This window comes from Pleurotus ostreatus (assembly GCF_014466165.1).
Source record: "Pleurotus ostreatus strain PC9 chromosome Unknown scaffold_2, whole genome shotgun sequence".
Lineage (NCBI taxonomy): Eukaryota > Fungi > Basidiomycota > Agaricomycetes > Agaricales > Pleurotaceae > Pleurotus > Pleurotus ostreatus.
Window position 1 is genome coordinate 3,077,445 of NW_023503157.1, and position 16,289 is coordinate 3,093,733.

General features: G+C 51.4%; 5 protein-coding genes across 5 annotated transcripts; 3 read left to right on the top strand and 2 right to left on the bottom strand.

Moving 5' to 3' along the window:
• Positions 1-1,075: 1,075 nt before the first annotated feature.
• Positions 1,076-4,043, bottom strand: DSK1_2 (serine/threonine protein kinase, CMGC group; the record flags this gene model as incomplete). The annotated part of the gene is made up of 6 exons (XM_036773564.1): positions 1,076-1,290; positions 1,343-1,508; positions 1,568-3,270; positions 3,322-3,677; positions 3,744-3,785; positions 3,853-4,043. The coding sequence occupies 6 exons, from the start codon at positions 4,041-4,043 to the stop codon at positions 1,076-1,078; spliced, it is 2,673 nt and encodes an 890-aa protein (XP_036635037.1).
• A 657-nt stretch (positions 4,044-4,700) lies between these two features.
• Positions 4,701-6,983, top strand: PC9H_003975 (uncharacterized protein; the record flags this gene model as incomplete). The annotated part of the gene is made up of 6 exons (XM_036773565.1): positions 4,701-4,798; positions 4,853-5,236; positions 5,309-5,627; positions 5,682-5,827; positions 5,884-6,071; positions 6,127-6,983. 6 exons carry the CDS (start codon positions 4,701-4,703, stop codon positions 6,981-6,983), a joined length of 1,992 nt encoding a protein of 663 aa, XP_036635038.1.
• Positions 6,984-7,309: 326 nt separating this feature from the next.
• PC9H_003976 (uncharacterized protein) lies at positions 7,310-8,752 on the bottom strand (the record flags this gene model as incomplete). Its single annotated transcript, XM_036773566.1, has 9 exons — positions 7,310-7,426; positions 7,484-7,552; positions 7,618-7,718; positions 7,765-7,857; positions 7,917-8,151; positions 8,214-8,302; positions 8,364-8,489; positions 8,542-8,618; positions 8,676-8,752. 9 exons carry the CDS (start codon positions 8,750-8,752, stop codon positions 7,310-7,312), a joined length of 984 nt encoding a protein of 327 aa, XP_036635039.1.
• Positions 8,753-11,232: 2,480 nt separating this feature from the next.
• On the top strand, positions 11,233-12,725 carry PC9H_003977 (uncharacterized protein; the record flags this gene model as incomplete). Its single annotated transcript, XM_036773567.1, has 2 exons — positions 11,233-12,040; positions 12,097-12,725. 2 exons carry the CDS (start codon positions 11,233-11,235, stop codon positions 12,723-12,725), a joined length of 1,437 nt encoding a protein of 478 aa, XP_036635040.1.
• A 784-nt stretch (positions 12,726-13,509) lies between these two features.
• Positions 13,510-16,083, top strand: PC9H_003978 (uncharacterized protein; the record flags this gene model as incomplete). Its single annotated transcript, XM_036773568.1, has 9 exons — positions 13,510-13,668; positions 13,722-13,829; positions 14,112-14,242; positions 14,295-14,506; positions 14,559-14,788; positions 14,840-14,975; positions 15,037-15,245; positions 15,399-15,573; positions 15,641-16,083. The coding sequence occupies 9 exons, from the start codon at positions 13,510-13,512 to the stop codon at positions 16,081-16,083; spliced, it is 1,803 nt and encodes a 600-aa protein (XP_036635041.1).
• Between the last annotated feature and the right edge of the window lie 206 nt (positions 16,084-16,289).

The window sequence follows — 16,289 nt, forward strand, 5'->3', positions numbered from 1 at the left end:
ACTTTCGCGGCTCCAGCAGAGGTCTTTTATACTCACCCGCCATACACCGTCTTCTAAGCTTACCAGACTCTTACGCTGCCGAGTATCGGTCCTAGGCATGATGAGACAGCGGTAGAGATGCAGCACCGTCGTACCGCACCATCATACAGCACTGTCAGCGAGTTACCGGTTTAGTGCTTAGAAGTCGAGGAAGGCGTGCAATGCGGCCCCGAGTCTGAGCTCGAGACTTGTCATTTACCCTCATATGTTGAGTCTGTTGGCTTGAGTGGGATGGTGCTGCTAAGTATAACAATTAGCGCGAAATCAAGCCAGATAGCTGGCGCGTGCGCGTGCGCGTCGGCCCCGGTATGGTCTTATCGTTACCAGTTACTAGTAAGCTCTCAGGTGACGGTCGGTAAAAGGTACTTACTACGCACCGATGTTCCATTCTCCTATCACTTCACATGGATTGATCGTTGGCGGCATTTAGCGGGACATGAGAAGATGGACAAGGAAGGATGAATTGTGTGTCGCGAGGTCTAATAGGCTGTACAAGCGTAAGTAGAGTATCATGAACAGTAAGTTTGGTATGAACGTTGAAAGAGAGGGTGGGCAAGGGCAGGAGGGCAAGGGGTGGTACACCGGAAACTGGGGGTAGGTATTCAATAAACTAAGAACGGGTAATGCAACACATGAAAGGAAATGGGGTGTCGTAACATCTAGGGGGTATGACTGATGCAAGCACGAGTTTATACACCGAGGAAATGGAACAGGCGAGAGAAATTCGAGATGGAAAAGTGAGAAGATGAAGACTGAAGTCCATGTACAGAAAAAGAAATACAGTGTGAAGAATGTAGACATGGTGATGACAAGGAGGAGATAGATACCCAATAACATCAGTGTTCCCGAGTGGAAAAATGGGGGGAGGGGATTATACCCTTTCTAGAGAGTCTAGTGTATCGCCAATTGCCCGAAGTGCCTGTCGTAGTGTCGGGAGAGTGCAGTCGTGTCTATCGCTGTGTGGGAGGGGAGCCCAAAAAAGGGAAGAGCTGTGTTGGGGACCGTTGACGTGTACAGCAGTAGCACGGTAAGGTGTCTACCACTGATCCACCGGCTCATCTTCTGCGCAAGCTCGCATCCAAGTGTGATCGAGCATATCTTTAGCATCCTTGCGATCTTTCATATCGGGAGCAAGCATCGGTTCCAAAAAGTCGCACAGCCCTGTGGCATCGGCGTCGGTGTAGAGGTACTTCTCCATCATCACCCGCTTTAATGGCCAGGGCTTGAGTGTACGGATATACCGTAGAGCGCCTGCTTAACGTGTAAGCATATGGTAGCAGGGAGCCAACAACACAGAACTCACCGGTGGCATCGAACAATTCCCTGCTGTATTTACCGCCCATCTTGGCATCGACAGAGAAGTCACCCATGAGTTCGATGATCTGTGCCATATGATCATCATCCTTGGTAAACATCTCCCCCTGTCCTTGAGGATCAAAAAGGTATTCAGCCGTCAGAAGCTCGAAGATCTAACAGAAGGATGTTAACATAAACAGTTTGGCCAGTTTCGAGCGTAAGGAAAGCTTACCACGCATGCCACACTCCAGATATCCACTCGTGTGCCCCAGTCTTTTCGCCCAAGGATAGCCTCTGGCGCCCGGTACTGCCGTGTCTGGATGTCCTCTGTGAAGTGTTTCTGAGATGGTGTGGCGTTTCCTAGATCAGCGATCTTGATCCACACCGGGTGTACGGGGGGAAGCGACGTGACGTTCGTATCTATTGGCGGTAAAGGCGCAGAAAGGGGTGATGTCGCAGGTAAATCAAGAGAGGAGGCAGCGGGAGTGGGAGGCGGGGCTTGTAGTGCAGGTGTCATGGGAGTGGGGGTAAGAGATGCGGGTGACATCGAGCCAAACGATTGAGGATTGGGACATATTACACTATTAGCGCAACTATTATGATTGGGACTAGGTTTATCGAGCAGGTGGGCGGATAGATGTGAGAAATGATGGTTCGGGGATGGTCGTGTATATGGTTTATGTCGAAGGGCAAGTGGAACAGACACTGGAGCCGTTGAACGGGGAGCCGTCTGCGTAAGGAGGGAAGCCGGTTGGTTCGGGGTTTGTGAACTCGATTCACCATTCAGCTTGGGTGACTGGACTTTGTGATACTGAGCGCCTTCCGGTGGGTATGGCGTACCGCTCGGAGAGGGCCTAGCACCAGTCACAGTCGCCGATGAGCTAGTGGATACTACATGTGTCCCGCTTGTATACGGTCGTTCGCTACTTCCTGTAGTCGAAGAAGCGCTGGTCATGTGGAAGAAGTTTCCAGCCTCTTCGCCGTCTGCGCGCACTGACGCTGAAACAACAAGAGCAGGCGCTAGCGCAGCTGTGCCAGGATCCTTCCATGCACTAGCGACTGATAGACCCGAAGACGCATGACGCAAATCTTCCAGATGGGAGCGTCCGTTCTTGACTTTGCTACCACTCGGGGATATATTGGACGCAGACTTCGGCGAAGATGACAATGAAATCGGCAACCTGTCTCTCCATGATAGGGATGTACCTAGGCTGGAGGCAAGTCTGTCTTTCCATGAAGAGGACAATCCTGACTCGCTTTCGTGTTTGTTGATCCGTTGACGGACCCCCGCTGACCCCGCTTTCTCTCGAGTCACATTCGGTGAACCTTCTGACAGGCTAGAGAGCCTCTCCTTACTTGACAAAGGTTTGCCGATCGAGGCAAAGGAGATAAGAGCACTGCCGAGCGACTGTGGCAATGATGTAGCCGGCGTGCTAGCGACGCTGCTAAGACCAGGTGCCGTCGATACAAGTGTAGAGGAAATGGAGGAGGAAGAAGAGGACGTCGAGGGAGAAGAGGGATTGGCGTCACCACTCACAGGGGGCTTTGGTCTCGAGGAATTAGACATGGCGCCTAAACCCTTCGGTGCACTGGAACTAAGACTCGCTACTGTCCCACTAGCGAAGCCTATAACACCGCTGGAACCGAGGCGCGATATCTGCATCTGGGCCACGTAGCTGCCACTCACGCTATTGACGCCACTGCCTCCGTTGCTCAAGCTTCCATTCCCACTCTTACCAGCGCTGCGAACGGGGCTCGCTAGAGGTTGAGAATTGAATATCTGCACCTGACGTCTGGGGCGTTGTTGGTTCTGCGGAATCGAAACGCCGTGTCGGAATTTAGTGGGGAGGGGTACGCCGACCCTACGAGAAGTAGGTAGAGGCGATTGTGAGAGTTCATGATGAATGTGAGACTCGACGTCGGGAATAGAAATTACTATATTTCAAAGTCAAGTATCAGTTGAAGCATATGAAATTTGGCACGCACATATATTCTCCGGCTTTATATCAGTGTGGACAAGGTCGCATTCATCATGGAGATATTGAAGACCAAGAAGAACTTGCTTTGCAATTACCCTGACCAAAGCACGCGGAACGCCTTTTTTCTTGTGTCGCTCAATCAAAGCAAGTAAGTTCTCTCCGAGAGGCTCGAAGACAATGCAAATGTGCGATGCCTCCGGGGTAGTATGTGTGAATGAGTCGAGAAAAGAGACGACATGGGGGCGTCCTGGGTGATCAGGCGAAAATGACTCTACTCGTGATAGAAGTTTAATCTCGTCTCGGGCTGTCTCGGCGTATCGACCAGCTGACTTGACGACTTTGAGAGCAGAATGTCGTTCAGACCTACAAAGATGGGAGAGATTGCATTTTAGGGATCTGAATTGGCGCCAGCATAAAGTGCACACGTACTCAGCGTCTTTGACCAGCCAAACAGTCGAGAAATGACCCCATCTATGGATGGCGACATCATTACGTGCGGTGAGCAATGGCATATAAAGCGCAAAGGGTCAGAACGCACCCAAGCTTCCTCACGACCCGATATCGACCTTGTTTAAAGGAGTCGTTTACTTTAACGGGAAGATATCCCCCCGCGTTGTAATCTGCCGGGCTCTCCTCGTCCTTGCACGCTGGTTCATCGACAGGGAGGATTTTTGGGCCTGCGGTGGTCACGACGTATTGGTATTTTGCGCACGGAGGCTTCGGGGCCATAAGCTGGTTGCTGGCGAAATAGCAGGCCTTGGTCGAGTCACTGACGGAGGAGGGAAGAGATAGGAAGAGCGATGAACAGAGCCCTATCGCTGCTTTCGGCACCCGTCACGCTGTCACATACATCTTATCGCCAGGCTCCTAGCCAATCATCGTCCGACGATAACACTCGTGCTGACAAACGCCCATTCCCGCTGCTTGAGAGGCGGCTTGGACTCGATGCCGGCGAAACTACTGGTAGCAGAGGGCATTATTAGGCGTATACGAGTACCTTTCAAGCTATATATGATGTTCCGCAGTTAATCCCAACAAGTATGGTACTTTGGTGGTCTCGTGCCACGTGCCGGAACAGCAACATATCGAAAAGGCAATCTCTGCATGATCAATCTCGCAGTAATGCTTACGTAAGGTGGCTGTGCAATCGGATCGGGGATGACCTAAGTTGGCGAGACTCGACTCTAAGCCGTCTCTTGAACGCGACCATGTCAGCCAAGCTGACCTTCTGCCTCAGCCCATCATAATATTCTCACCTGGACTGCGACAACCTGTAGCTCACTTCTCTAAATTTTTGAATTTTTGTAGTTTCGTCTGCGCCAGGGGTCACTTCATACACCGCAATTCGGGTTTCAACCTTTCACGACACCTTGCACCACAACTAGCATGCCCCCCAGTACTATCAGACCGACAAGCAGCGCCGGATTGCAGAGCATATCTAGGGCATTTATTGGAGCCGTTGAAGATGAATGGCAGCTTTATAGGCATGTGCTATTTGTCTAATAGGGTTAGAACCTTCTGACGAATTGAATTCACAGTGATCGCTCTGAAGACTATACTTTGGGTTCCACGATAGGATTCGGAGCCTCCTCGATAGTGTACACAGCGCTCTTCCACCCCCCGGCGGACCCGTCTTCACCCAAGCCCGAACCCATTCCATGTGCACTCAAAGTGCTCGACCTCGACTCCCTTGCGCCACATCCGCTGTCCCTTCTGCAACGAGAAACCACATTAATGTCTCTATCCAAACATCCTAACGTCATCCGAGTTCGTGGAACCTGGACGGAAGGACACAAACTTTACATTGCCATGCGTCTCATGAACAAGGGTAGCGCTGCAGATGTCATGCGTTACGGCTGGCCCGGAGGCATGGAGGAAGAGGTCGTCAAATGCATCCTTCGACAGGCACTACAAGGCCTCAAGTGAGCCCGCCCGAGTCCGACCCACACCTTTATTGAGTGCGCTGACGTTCATCAACATTAATCAATCTCTAGCTACTTGCACGTAAATGGATTCATCCATCGCGATATTAAAGCAGCCAATCTATTAATAGACGATGATGGCACCGTGCTGCTCGGTGATCTGGGGGTCGCAGCTGACCTCTCCGAGGATTCTTCGTTCTCACATTTGCCCAGCGGCGCGGGTTCCAAGCGCAGGAACATTACGACGGCCTCGGCAGCGCTGGCAGGCGACAGTCGAGCCTCGAGTCTCATCAATGACCAACAGCATGTTGCCGGCAAACGTGTCGTACTTGTCGACTCACATGTCCCACAGCGGCCTAAGATGGGCAAACGGAAGTCGTTTGTCGGTACTGTACGTGGCGGAACCATACTTCTCCGGTTTTAGCATATCTGATACATAACGTAGCCGTGTTGGATGGCACCTGAGCTTATACAAGGGCGGCAATATGATGCTTCCGCTGATATCTGGAGCTTCGGAATAACAGCTCTAGAACTCACGCAAGGAAGACCACCCAGAGCGCGTGAGCCCTCCCAGAAAGTGCTTCTAAACATGTGAGCAAATCAGCATCGTCACACTTACCCACGGAGCTAAGTCATACCCTCCAAAGCATTCAGGAGGATCCCCCGACGCTAGATCGGGATGGGGGCACGTTCAAGTATTCGCGAGCGTTTAAGGAAGTAATCGATAGCTGCCTGATCAAAGACCCGTCGAAGCGGCCCACGGCCGAGCAGCTTCTTCAAACCCCGTTCTTCAAATCGGCGAAGAAACCTTCCTATCTTGTCGCGGCGATCCTGAGTGCGTTCTTCGTCACCTTACGATACGTACTTTTGCTTATTTACAAGCGTTTTAGAGGCATTACCTCCCCTTACCCAGCGCCAAGAGCGTCAAGCCATAGCCTCAGCCCAAACCCATCGTACAGTCGAGTCCTGGGACTTCGCGACGACAATCCACACGCCCACCACATCTGTGTACCGACGGCGCCTCCAAGATGACTCCGATCACTCGCACCACCTGGGCTCGGACGAGGACGTCAGCCTGATCGACATGGATCAGCACAGAAGCCATAGCAGTCTGTCATCCCGTGCGCACAACAAAGGGGTTTCGTGGCATGACGACACTGAGGTAGTCGAGGAAGATCCAGAGGAAGATGTCGATTCGGCGCCAGGCACGTCGCCTTCTGGTGAATCGACATCTGAACGAGTGTTCACGGAGGAAGAGGCGCCTTCGACTTCCTCGTCTGTGGATTCGCTCGATGCGAAGCACGTACCCCATGCTACCAACGAACCGGACGATGCAGAGAAGGTAATGCCATCCACAGCGCCCATGCCCATACCCATACCGGTCAGTTCCATAACGAGTAGATCAAATCTTCGATCATCCTCTTTACGAGAAGAATCGCTGCCTTCGTCGTCAAGTAGCTCTCAATTATCAGGCCCCCGTGACGAGAAGCAGCCATCGTCGCTGGCACCAGCTGTAGCACTTCCGAGCACTCAACCGACAGGACTCTGGGGTAAGCTGAAAGGCGTTCGGCGGCCATCATCCCGGGGTGGCTCAGAGAACTTGTCTGAGAAGAAGGGGAAGGAAGCTGTTGGCCCGGATGCGCCGAAGGAGAAGAAGTTGGGGAGCCGGTTTGTGAGGAAGGCAAGTGCTGGGAAGAGTGCCTTAGCGGGAGCAACGGCGCGAACCGCCCAGGCAGTTGGTGAGTAAATTAAACTGCTCAGTACCGCCTCTTCTCAATATCAGCTAATCTACTCTTTATTCAGGCCTGATGAAGTAGTGGAACCATCTTAATCTATTGCACCAATACGTGTGCACCTTGTATATGTTGTTACTTGCATCATCTAATACCTACACGTGTAGTAATTGTGTAGTTCATGCCATGTATGTAACCCTTGGTGTACATTTGTGCATTCTAGTATTTAGTATCTATTTATTTAATATGGACCATGTAGTACCGACATCTTTCTGGCATAATGCATCTTTATGTGTATTGTGTACAGTGCAAGCATCGACATCGACATTCTATGTAGTATTCAATGCATTCGATCCCAGTCTCCCATGGGCCCTGCGCGACCTGTACCCCGTCGTCGGGGTCCACCGAATCCTCGTTCATCTCTGCCAGATGTGAGCACAGTGTGTTTATCGACCAACTGCCAAGAATACGGATCAGCAGCAGGCAGACAAAGTAAATAGAGCGAAATGCGTACGTCGTTCAGGGAATTCAGCCCCTTCGTCATCGTAGACAAGAAAGCAGTCAACTGAACATCTTCGTATTCCTTAAAATACACAGGATCAGTTTCTTTGTACGAATGCATATTGGTAAGGAAATTGGATAACGTACAGTATCAAACTCCTCCCGGAAGTTCTTGTTTTCCGTTGCTGGCAATGAAGCGATCAGCGCCGAGAGCGAGCGGAGTGTCGTGTGATCCTTTGGTGCTTGCCCTACGAAGGTATTAACGACATTATGTTCCCGAAACGGATGCCGTACCTGAAAGAACGTTCTGCACATAATCTACGAGAACACCTATTCGATCGTGCAACATCTTGACTGCCGCGCGCTGTGTAGTGAGATGCGATTCCACTGCGCAAGTTGATCAAGTATCAACACCACGCTGCATGTGAAAGCAATTGAAAACTCACGACTTGTGCCACCTCCGCCTCCGCGCGCTGTCCAATCTACAGCGATACGCTCCGCCTCGCCCGTCTCGACATTGTACGCAGCCTCGATAAATACCGAACGCGACTTGCGGTCTTTGATCTCTATCGACGGCTCGTACGCCTTGAAAGGCAGCGTCTGCGCGTTGACATCCGAGGAAACATATGCCAACGTGGGTTGGAGGATTAGGAGCAGTGGGGTTGAGCAGTAGGTCATAAACTACAAATATCCACTGGAGATCAATACTCAATAGATAGGTGATGATACGGAGGAGAGCTAACTTGTTCATGTAGTGTGATGTGCTTTGCGGTAGGGAAGGCCGCGACGGTGTACCAGCCAATGAATTCGAGTGAGGGAAACACTTGCTTGTCTACAAGCACATGAGATTAGATTCCGCGTCTCGTAGTGAGCTAGATTTGGTGAATGCTTACATTGATCCCTTCTCGACACCAGGAATTCATGATCGACCTGCAGCGTTTCTTGATCCACCGCCAATTCGAAGGTATTCACAATCTCGACTTCGCGACCACTTTGCGTGCCAAGGAGCGCCCCAAGAACTGGACACGCAGTTAGCCTTCTGTATCGCGGTTGACTTCGATCCACACAGACCAAATGGTGAATTGGAGTTGGTTTGAAGCTTCCGCCGAGTCAAATGTTCAGAGATATTGAGGATGGGAAGTGGATGTCTGGGCGTTGATGAACTTCAGGCCGTAGTCTCGAACAGCGCGACAGACGATACTCACAGTGATAAAGAGAGGCCAGAAGTAGTTGTCGAAGGGAGAACTACAGATTCCTCGTCGGTTTCCATCATAGTGCTCATCGTCGGTGACGGTCACAGTGAGTACAGTGTTTCTATACAAGCGCCCAATAATCTACTCGAAATAGGATACCGATTATCCTTGCTCTCCTATTTCGAGTCACTAAGACACACCTGCTACTAATTCCTCTCGCCGACCCCCATTCTATACGACGTGTTACTCCTTCTCGCGCCCAAACCTCCGCTCAAATCGTCCGCCACAGTGAATACTTCGATACTCATCGTCTCGAAATCTACAAGCGAGCAAGAATTCTGGGGGAGAAAATAGAATAGATGCAAGTGATGAAAGACGACAAATAGGTCAAATGATGAGGGGCAACGAGAGGAAGACACTCTCAGACATCAAATAGCTGCGGTCAGGCCGGACGCGATGCAAACACTAACAGCAATCTTAACGGGCCCACGTCGTCGTTTCAAGTAAGGATGAAGCCAAAGGGTGTGGTGGTGGAGAGACAAGTAGAAAGAGGCATTCATACGGAACGAAAACTCACTCGCCCACATCAACGCTAATACGTACCACCAGCACTGGACATCGACATCGACATACCAGCTTCTCGTTCTTTTCGCGACGCGTTTCGTCTCATTTCCCTTCGTCCTACGCTTCGCATCCTCCATTTAGACACCAATAAAACTCACACAGAGCGACGACGACGACGACGAGCGTGGTATGTGAGCCTCGTTATCACCGGCGAAGTGCATGATTCGTGGTAGAGTTCAATCCGGAGCTATGGATAACACGACGAATGGCTGAGTAGCTTCGTTCCTCCCGTCACTCGGTTACTCATTCGTTCAGCTGGTCCCGCGGAATGGGATCGAGTTCAAATCGAGGGGCACGACACACGACTAGCACTCAACACCATTACGATGGACCGATCATGCAACGTGTTCGTAGCCCTACTCAACGCAGACTCTATGAAGGAGGCGATAAGAATACCGTTAGCACGTCCCACGCGGTCGTCACAAACGTGTCAAGTTTCAGTTCAAGCGTCAATATCATGGCTCGGCCACTTGGATTCGGTGATCATCAGTCAGACTTTGGATTCGGTTGACCTAGGTGGATGGGAATCGGGATACCGCTTAGGATGGAGTCTACCTCAATATGAGTTATTGTGACGAATCTGAACAAAAGTACCATGGAGGAAACCTGGAAGATGCCATATTTTTAGTGAGTGGAATTACCCGATGAATGGATATCGATCTAGGAAGTAACTCGCAAACGCTGGTGTTGAGAACCGGGATAAGCTACTAATGCTAGTGCCAGCTCGCTTTCTTGCCACTTGAGCTTGTGGCCCTCGATTTTATGAATTCAAAGACTGCTGCGACAGGCGACAGCTGGGATCAACACGATCTGTCAACGGCCACTTTTCGTACGTCCATATCAGAGGATGCACTTGCAAAGACCCACGCCATCCCCGACCCGATCCTCTTCAGCACCGTTTCTTATGCCATCGCGCACGACGTTCGTCTTCGTCTTCTGGCTGCACTCGAGGGACTGTCCGAAATCCTCCCCCTCTGTCCGCATATCGTCAGCTCTAACATCTTCCATTTGCTGGGGGTATTACCATCCGTGTCCTTGATTGGTAGGTTATGAAACCGAGGCGCCTCAATTACCCAACATCAAACCATCGGGAATGATGCCTGCCTTTGTCGTATACCGAGTTCCTCCCTAATACACCATGTGTCTAGTCTCAATTAACGTTGACCTCGGTCTTCTTCACCTGAGCAGGAGGCCCGCTCCGTCATGCTGTTTTTGGTGCACGGACATCCCCGATCTGGGGTACAGCCGCTCCAATGGGTGGCATTCATCTCTAGTAAGTACCAACCCTCCAGTGGGTCGAACAGTGCTTCGAGCCGAACTATAACAAAAATACCTGTTTTTGGCGATATCACGATCGTGTACTATGCTTGGTTGGACGATTGGCATGAGTGGTGGGGTTGGGTTGAGTACCGTGCCTTCAACAAGTCTACAAGTTGCATCGCGAACGCGCCCGCAAACCCCGAGTTTTTTCAAGATGGTATGGTGATTGGTGGTTTGGTGGTTGGCCGGTGCTGCGAGAATTCAACTCAGATTATCGCCGACGTACCCCAACTCAACGAAACTACGATAGATGTCTCTCTTGTTCTGTTAAGCGACCTGTCAGTTCTATATTTATAAAGCATAATTTTAGAGACGACCAATCTTAGGAGATAACTTATGAGATGGCCATCCTTGATTCGTTGGGATTTAGTCTACTGGATCATGTATGGAAGTTGTCTCCATCAAGCTGCACAGGCGCTGCGCAGTTGCGACCACCGCCGAACCAGCCACCCTTAAGGCTAGTTCAGTTTCAGCTCGCGTATCCAACAAATCAATCACACGAATCAGTATCACGGCGCTCGCGACGACTCGGACGACGTTAAGAGGCCCCTCGTCGTCGTAGAGGCTTACTGTGACGAAAGGTTTATCGACTACTGGAAAACTCCCACAATTACTTCGCGACCGCATGCCCCCGACAATCCGCCGGTTCGCCATTGCCTGGATTTTGATTTTCTGCTCTGTCACCGTATTCTTCACTCTCATCTTCTTTTACCACCATCACGAATGGCGGACGCTGGGCCTCACAGGGATCAGCGACGACGCCCAGAATTACGTACAGTCATCCGACGTTGACACCCATCATGCGCAGTCATCACATCCTGCAAAAGTCCTCATAGTTTCTGCGTTCTACCCACTCTCAAAATCCAAGCATCCAATTGAAAACTACAAGGCATGGCTCAACCGCTTTCTGCAAAACATCGAAAGCCCGGTGTACTTCTTCACCACCCCAGCAATGGAAGGCCTTATTCGCGGTTGTCGGGCAAACCACCCCATATACATCAACACGACGTTCGAAAGAGCCTTTGATGTGCCGCCGCTACATGGATTGGAGGGCGAATACGAGAAGATGCAGGCGAAGGATAGAGAGGGATTCCGACACTCGCCCGAGCTGTATTCTGTTTGGAACGCAAAGCCGTATTTCCTCGACGAGGCAGTGAGGAACGTGAACTCTCTTGATCCTTTTGCTCAGAATGCCCCTTCTCTGCCCACGTACAACTATGGGTTCTGGGTGGACGCAGGATCGTTCCGACAAGAGCACTTCTATCAGCGCTGGCCTGATGCCCAACGCGTCCAAGAAGTGTTCGAAGAGGGCAGCCAACTCACGGGGACGCCACAAGACGAACTGATTTTTTTCCCAATATGCACGATACCCGAGAGAGGATGGAAACGGTGGCGAGAAAGCGACGGGCCCGTCGATTTTGACTTTAGTGAAGGTACGTACCTTAACCATTATTCATTCTCTCTGAGCCCACCGACACTTGTATTCTAGGATCGTTTTTTGGCGGGTCACCGAAGGCGATATCGTGGTACGCGCAGACGTTCTACGCACAGCACGATAAATATCTCGCGAATGGGATCTTCGTAGGAAAAGACCAAACGGTAATCAATGCGATCATGTTCCTACACGCTAATAAGTTCGTTTCGGTTTGGGTTGGGCAACCTCCCTATCTCCTCGATCCGCACCCTTCGCTACCCCCGCCGAGTTCACCCTCACCACCGTTGGCGTCGGATTCTGACACCTCCACAGCTATGACTCCCCTCCAACGCCCGCGAATCTACCCACCACTCTCGCGTATCTTTTTACCTCTACTGTCGGTGCCGCAGACGTACTGTGGCCCTGAATGGTACCACTACGAATTCTTCCTTGCCTCCCCATCCGAACGGAGCTCTATGCTGGCACTTTGGGGGAATATAAGGGATAGCAGGATGAGGGGGGCATGGTGGGGGCGCAGGGGGTGGAACATCGCTAGCCTTCCTTCGTCGATGCGGATGGAACCAACGCGCAAGGATAGCGGCGGAGGCGATGAAAGCGTATGCCCGATGAAAGAGCTTATGAGCATCGAGAGTCTTCTAAAGACGCAGTTCGGCGAACGGTGGGTGCCCATCCGAATGGAATGATGGGCACACCTACCTCTCACGGCCACCCCAACGTTCGGAATCTAATGCCAATGAAGATGGCAAATCATCATCACTAATGTCCTCGGTAACTTATCAGCTTGTACTTTTAATAAATACTTTGTAGACACATAGATGATACCCTCAATCAATTATTGCTATTGACAAATTTAGGAAGAGAATTATAGACGTTCGCAACATTAGAGGCGTCGGCCTTCTTTCCCACGGTATCGAAACAGCTCATATGAGTCTCAAAGTAAAGGTTGTTCAACTTGAACATTGCTTCTACCCTTCGAGGGAGTCTACACAATCCAGGATTCCATTACGCATTGATATCTCACGCGGCGGGGATATCAGAATTGTAAATGTCCCATGTCGTTCAGGAACATTCTTCGAGACACAGCTGCGCTGGCAAAGGTTTCTCAAATCTAGCCTGCACTCAATTTATCGAAACGACAAGATATCGCTTGCAAGTGTTGATTCGAACTAGGGCCTGAAACTACTGGTGATCCCTTCCAACAGAACGACTCACAACATCCGGGACTGTATCGAACAGGCTCCCGATGGACTCCACCGGCCAATGCAGGACAGCAGTCGGGCAACCGCCCCTTTGCAACCGCTAGTGGCACTTCTAGCGCGGGACCCGCCTCGGACTAAGAACCTAACTGTATCCTGCCGAACTAATCTGTGCCGGCCTCGGGACCTTCGCATGTTGCTCGACACGTCGATATAATATGGACCATGAATGACCTAGTGATTCCTCGGTTTCCTTCTTCACTGACTCCCCATGTCAGAGAGGCATCCATCTGTGCGCTCGGTAGCTTCTGACGCCGTTGTGGAGGTTTTCAACGTCCGTGTAGAAGTGCCAAAGAGGGATGCAAACGGGAGGAGTAGATGGTCGGCCATATGTCTGGTCATGACATGTACCGCCGCCATGGTCATCAACGTGAGTGGTAGCCACTATAGCCGCCGCGTTTCTTTCCTAAGATCATTCCGTAGTCTGCCAACCTCGCGTATGTATCTATTGCGCTACCCGCTATTTCCAAAGACCTTTCTGTACCACTGGATGAACTGCAATGGGTGATGACCGCCTATGCTCTCACATCAGTGAGTCAACTCAGTGTCTCATATCCCCCCTAGTGCTGACTTCACCGAAGGGATGTTTCTTACTGATGATCGGGCGAATAGCAGATCTATATGGAAGAAAGCGTGTCTTTATGGCGGGCTCCGCATTCTCCATCATATTCACCATAGCCTGTGGGTTGGTCCAAACGAAGGAAAGCATGTTCGTCCTTCGAGCCTTTCAAGGCATCGGTGCTGCGGCGACGATCCCTGCAGCGGCAAGTTACTTCATATTCTGGCGGCCTTGGCACTCAAGCGTTTCGCTAGCTGGGGATCTTGGCCCATTCATTCCCTCCATCAAAGGCTCGCGCTCTCGCATTTACGACCTTCTCGACAGGGAACCCTCTTGGCGGTGGTTTGGGTATGACTCTAGGCGGTGTTCTGACGGAGTTCTCCCCGTAAGCCACGCCGTTCTTCGCTCTATCGACTTGCCGTAACGACGACCATCAGTGCCGGGTGGAGATCTAGCTTCTTCGTATTCGCTGGCATCTCATGTATTTGCATTGTCGGGGGGTATTTCTTCATCGACGCGGACAAGCCGACGACCGAAAAGAATGGACGGGTGGATTGGATTGGAGCTTTCCTTGTTACCTCCGGCCTGACCCTCTTAACGGTTGTACTCAGCCAAGGCGAGGCAGCTCCCAAACAATGGGCAACTCCGTGTGCGCCGCCCCTTCGCCGCCCCCTCCCCCGCTACTTACACCTCACTCATAGATATAATTGTCCTCATGATATTCGGGGTAATTTTCATGGTAACCTTCTTCATGTGGCAAGCACGGTTGGAGAGAATACAGAATGATCTTAACTACCCACGATCGTGGCTTACGCCGCCGCCTCTCATGAAGGTGTCCTTCTGGACGCGAGCCAAAGGACGGCTGGCAGCTGTCCTGTGGATAGCGGCGTTGACATTCTGCGTCTTCCGCTCGTGGCAATACTGGGTTCAGGTACGTATCCCTGTTGTCCGCCTCTTGAAACGAACCTCAAGTTTGCGATAGCTCTATTACCAGAATTATGAAAGGCTGTCACCCGTCGAAACCATGGTCCGCGTACTGCCCATGTTCATCATGGGTATTCTGTGCAACTTCTTCATGGCCCAAGTCATCAGCCGCGTACCTATTGTCTATATCGTCGGTAAATTCGCTGCCTATATCCTCCCCGTCTCCTTGTTTTACTTACCATGGAAACATCTCAGCTGCGGGGGCCGCTATCACCAGCACGGCAGCTCTCCTTTTTGCAATGATTGATCCCACTGCACCGTACTGGGCCTTCGGGTTTCCCGCGACCATCTTCTCAGTCTGGGGCGCCGACTTCGTGTTTTCCTCGGGCACATTGTTCGTCGCGAAAACAGTCGCTCAGCACGAGCAGAGTCTAGCTGGCGGGGTGATGCAGACGATGACTCAGGTGAGTAGACACCATTTCCTTTGCTCAGCCCCGGGCGGGCCGGCGCTAGTATGGTGTTCTCGATCGGACTACCTAACGAGATGACGTCCCTATACTAGCTTGAAACGCTGTGACTAAAGGCTATAGTGGAACAAGCTAACTGATGCGTTCTAGTTGGGCACCACACTTGGGGTACCAATTACAACTATTGTCTACAATCGCGTCGTCCAACAGCGATCGAGGGAGATGCGATGGAGGCTAAACCCAATGGCTAGCAACGCACCTCGCCCGGCCATGCTAGCAGGATACCGTGCCGCCCAGTGGTGCGCCTTTGCTTTTGGTTGTCTAGGTCAGTCGCTCTTCATACACATACGCACGCCCAAATATTGATGTTCGCCGCCTCTATGTGATCGCAGCAATCATTCTTGCGCTTATCTTCCTTCCTGGTGTCGGCATCGTTGGGCACAGAGGACCGCCAGGCCCCGCTCAGGAGGCCACCGACAAGGGCCCCTTCAAACCCACGCCAGCAGAAGACGAGAAAAAGCAGGACATCGAGTCCGGCAGCGCCAATCTGAGGGACGACGTGCCTTTCAGAGGTCAAGCCCAACATGACCGTTCCGACAGCTACAGCACCACGGGTGTCAGCACGGTGACCCATGTCTCGGATGCCGATTCCCTGTTTCCGTACTCCTACGGCGAGCCTATGCCGACTGTTCGTCATGGTGTAGACTTCTCGTTGATTGGGGTGAACGAGGAGATCGTGTTGAAGTTGGGGGATGGGATGAGCGTGAAGGACGAGACGAAGACTCTGGTAGAGGAAGATCCCCTGAATGATACCGCAAGTAAAGGACGAATGTAGAATGTCGGACTGATATCATCGATGGACATCTATTTGTGTATTTATTTAGTAGCATCGCTATCGTTATTGAAACATTGTACACAGCTGCGAGAGAGTCATTCGTTCTCATCGCCGTGTCAAGGGAGCAGGTTTTCGTGCGTTGACACTAACAAATCAACGCCTTGGCACGCGAACGTCGATGTGAGTCAGTACTCGGATGTAGCAAC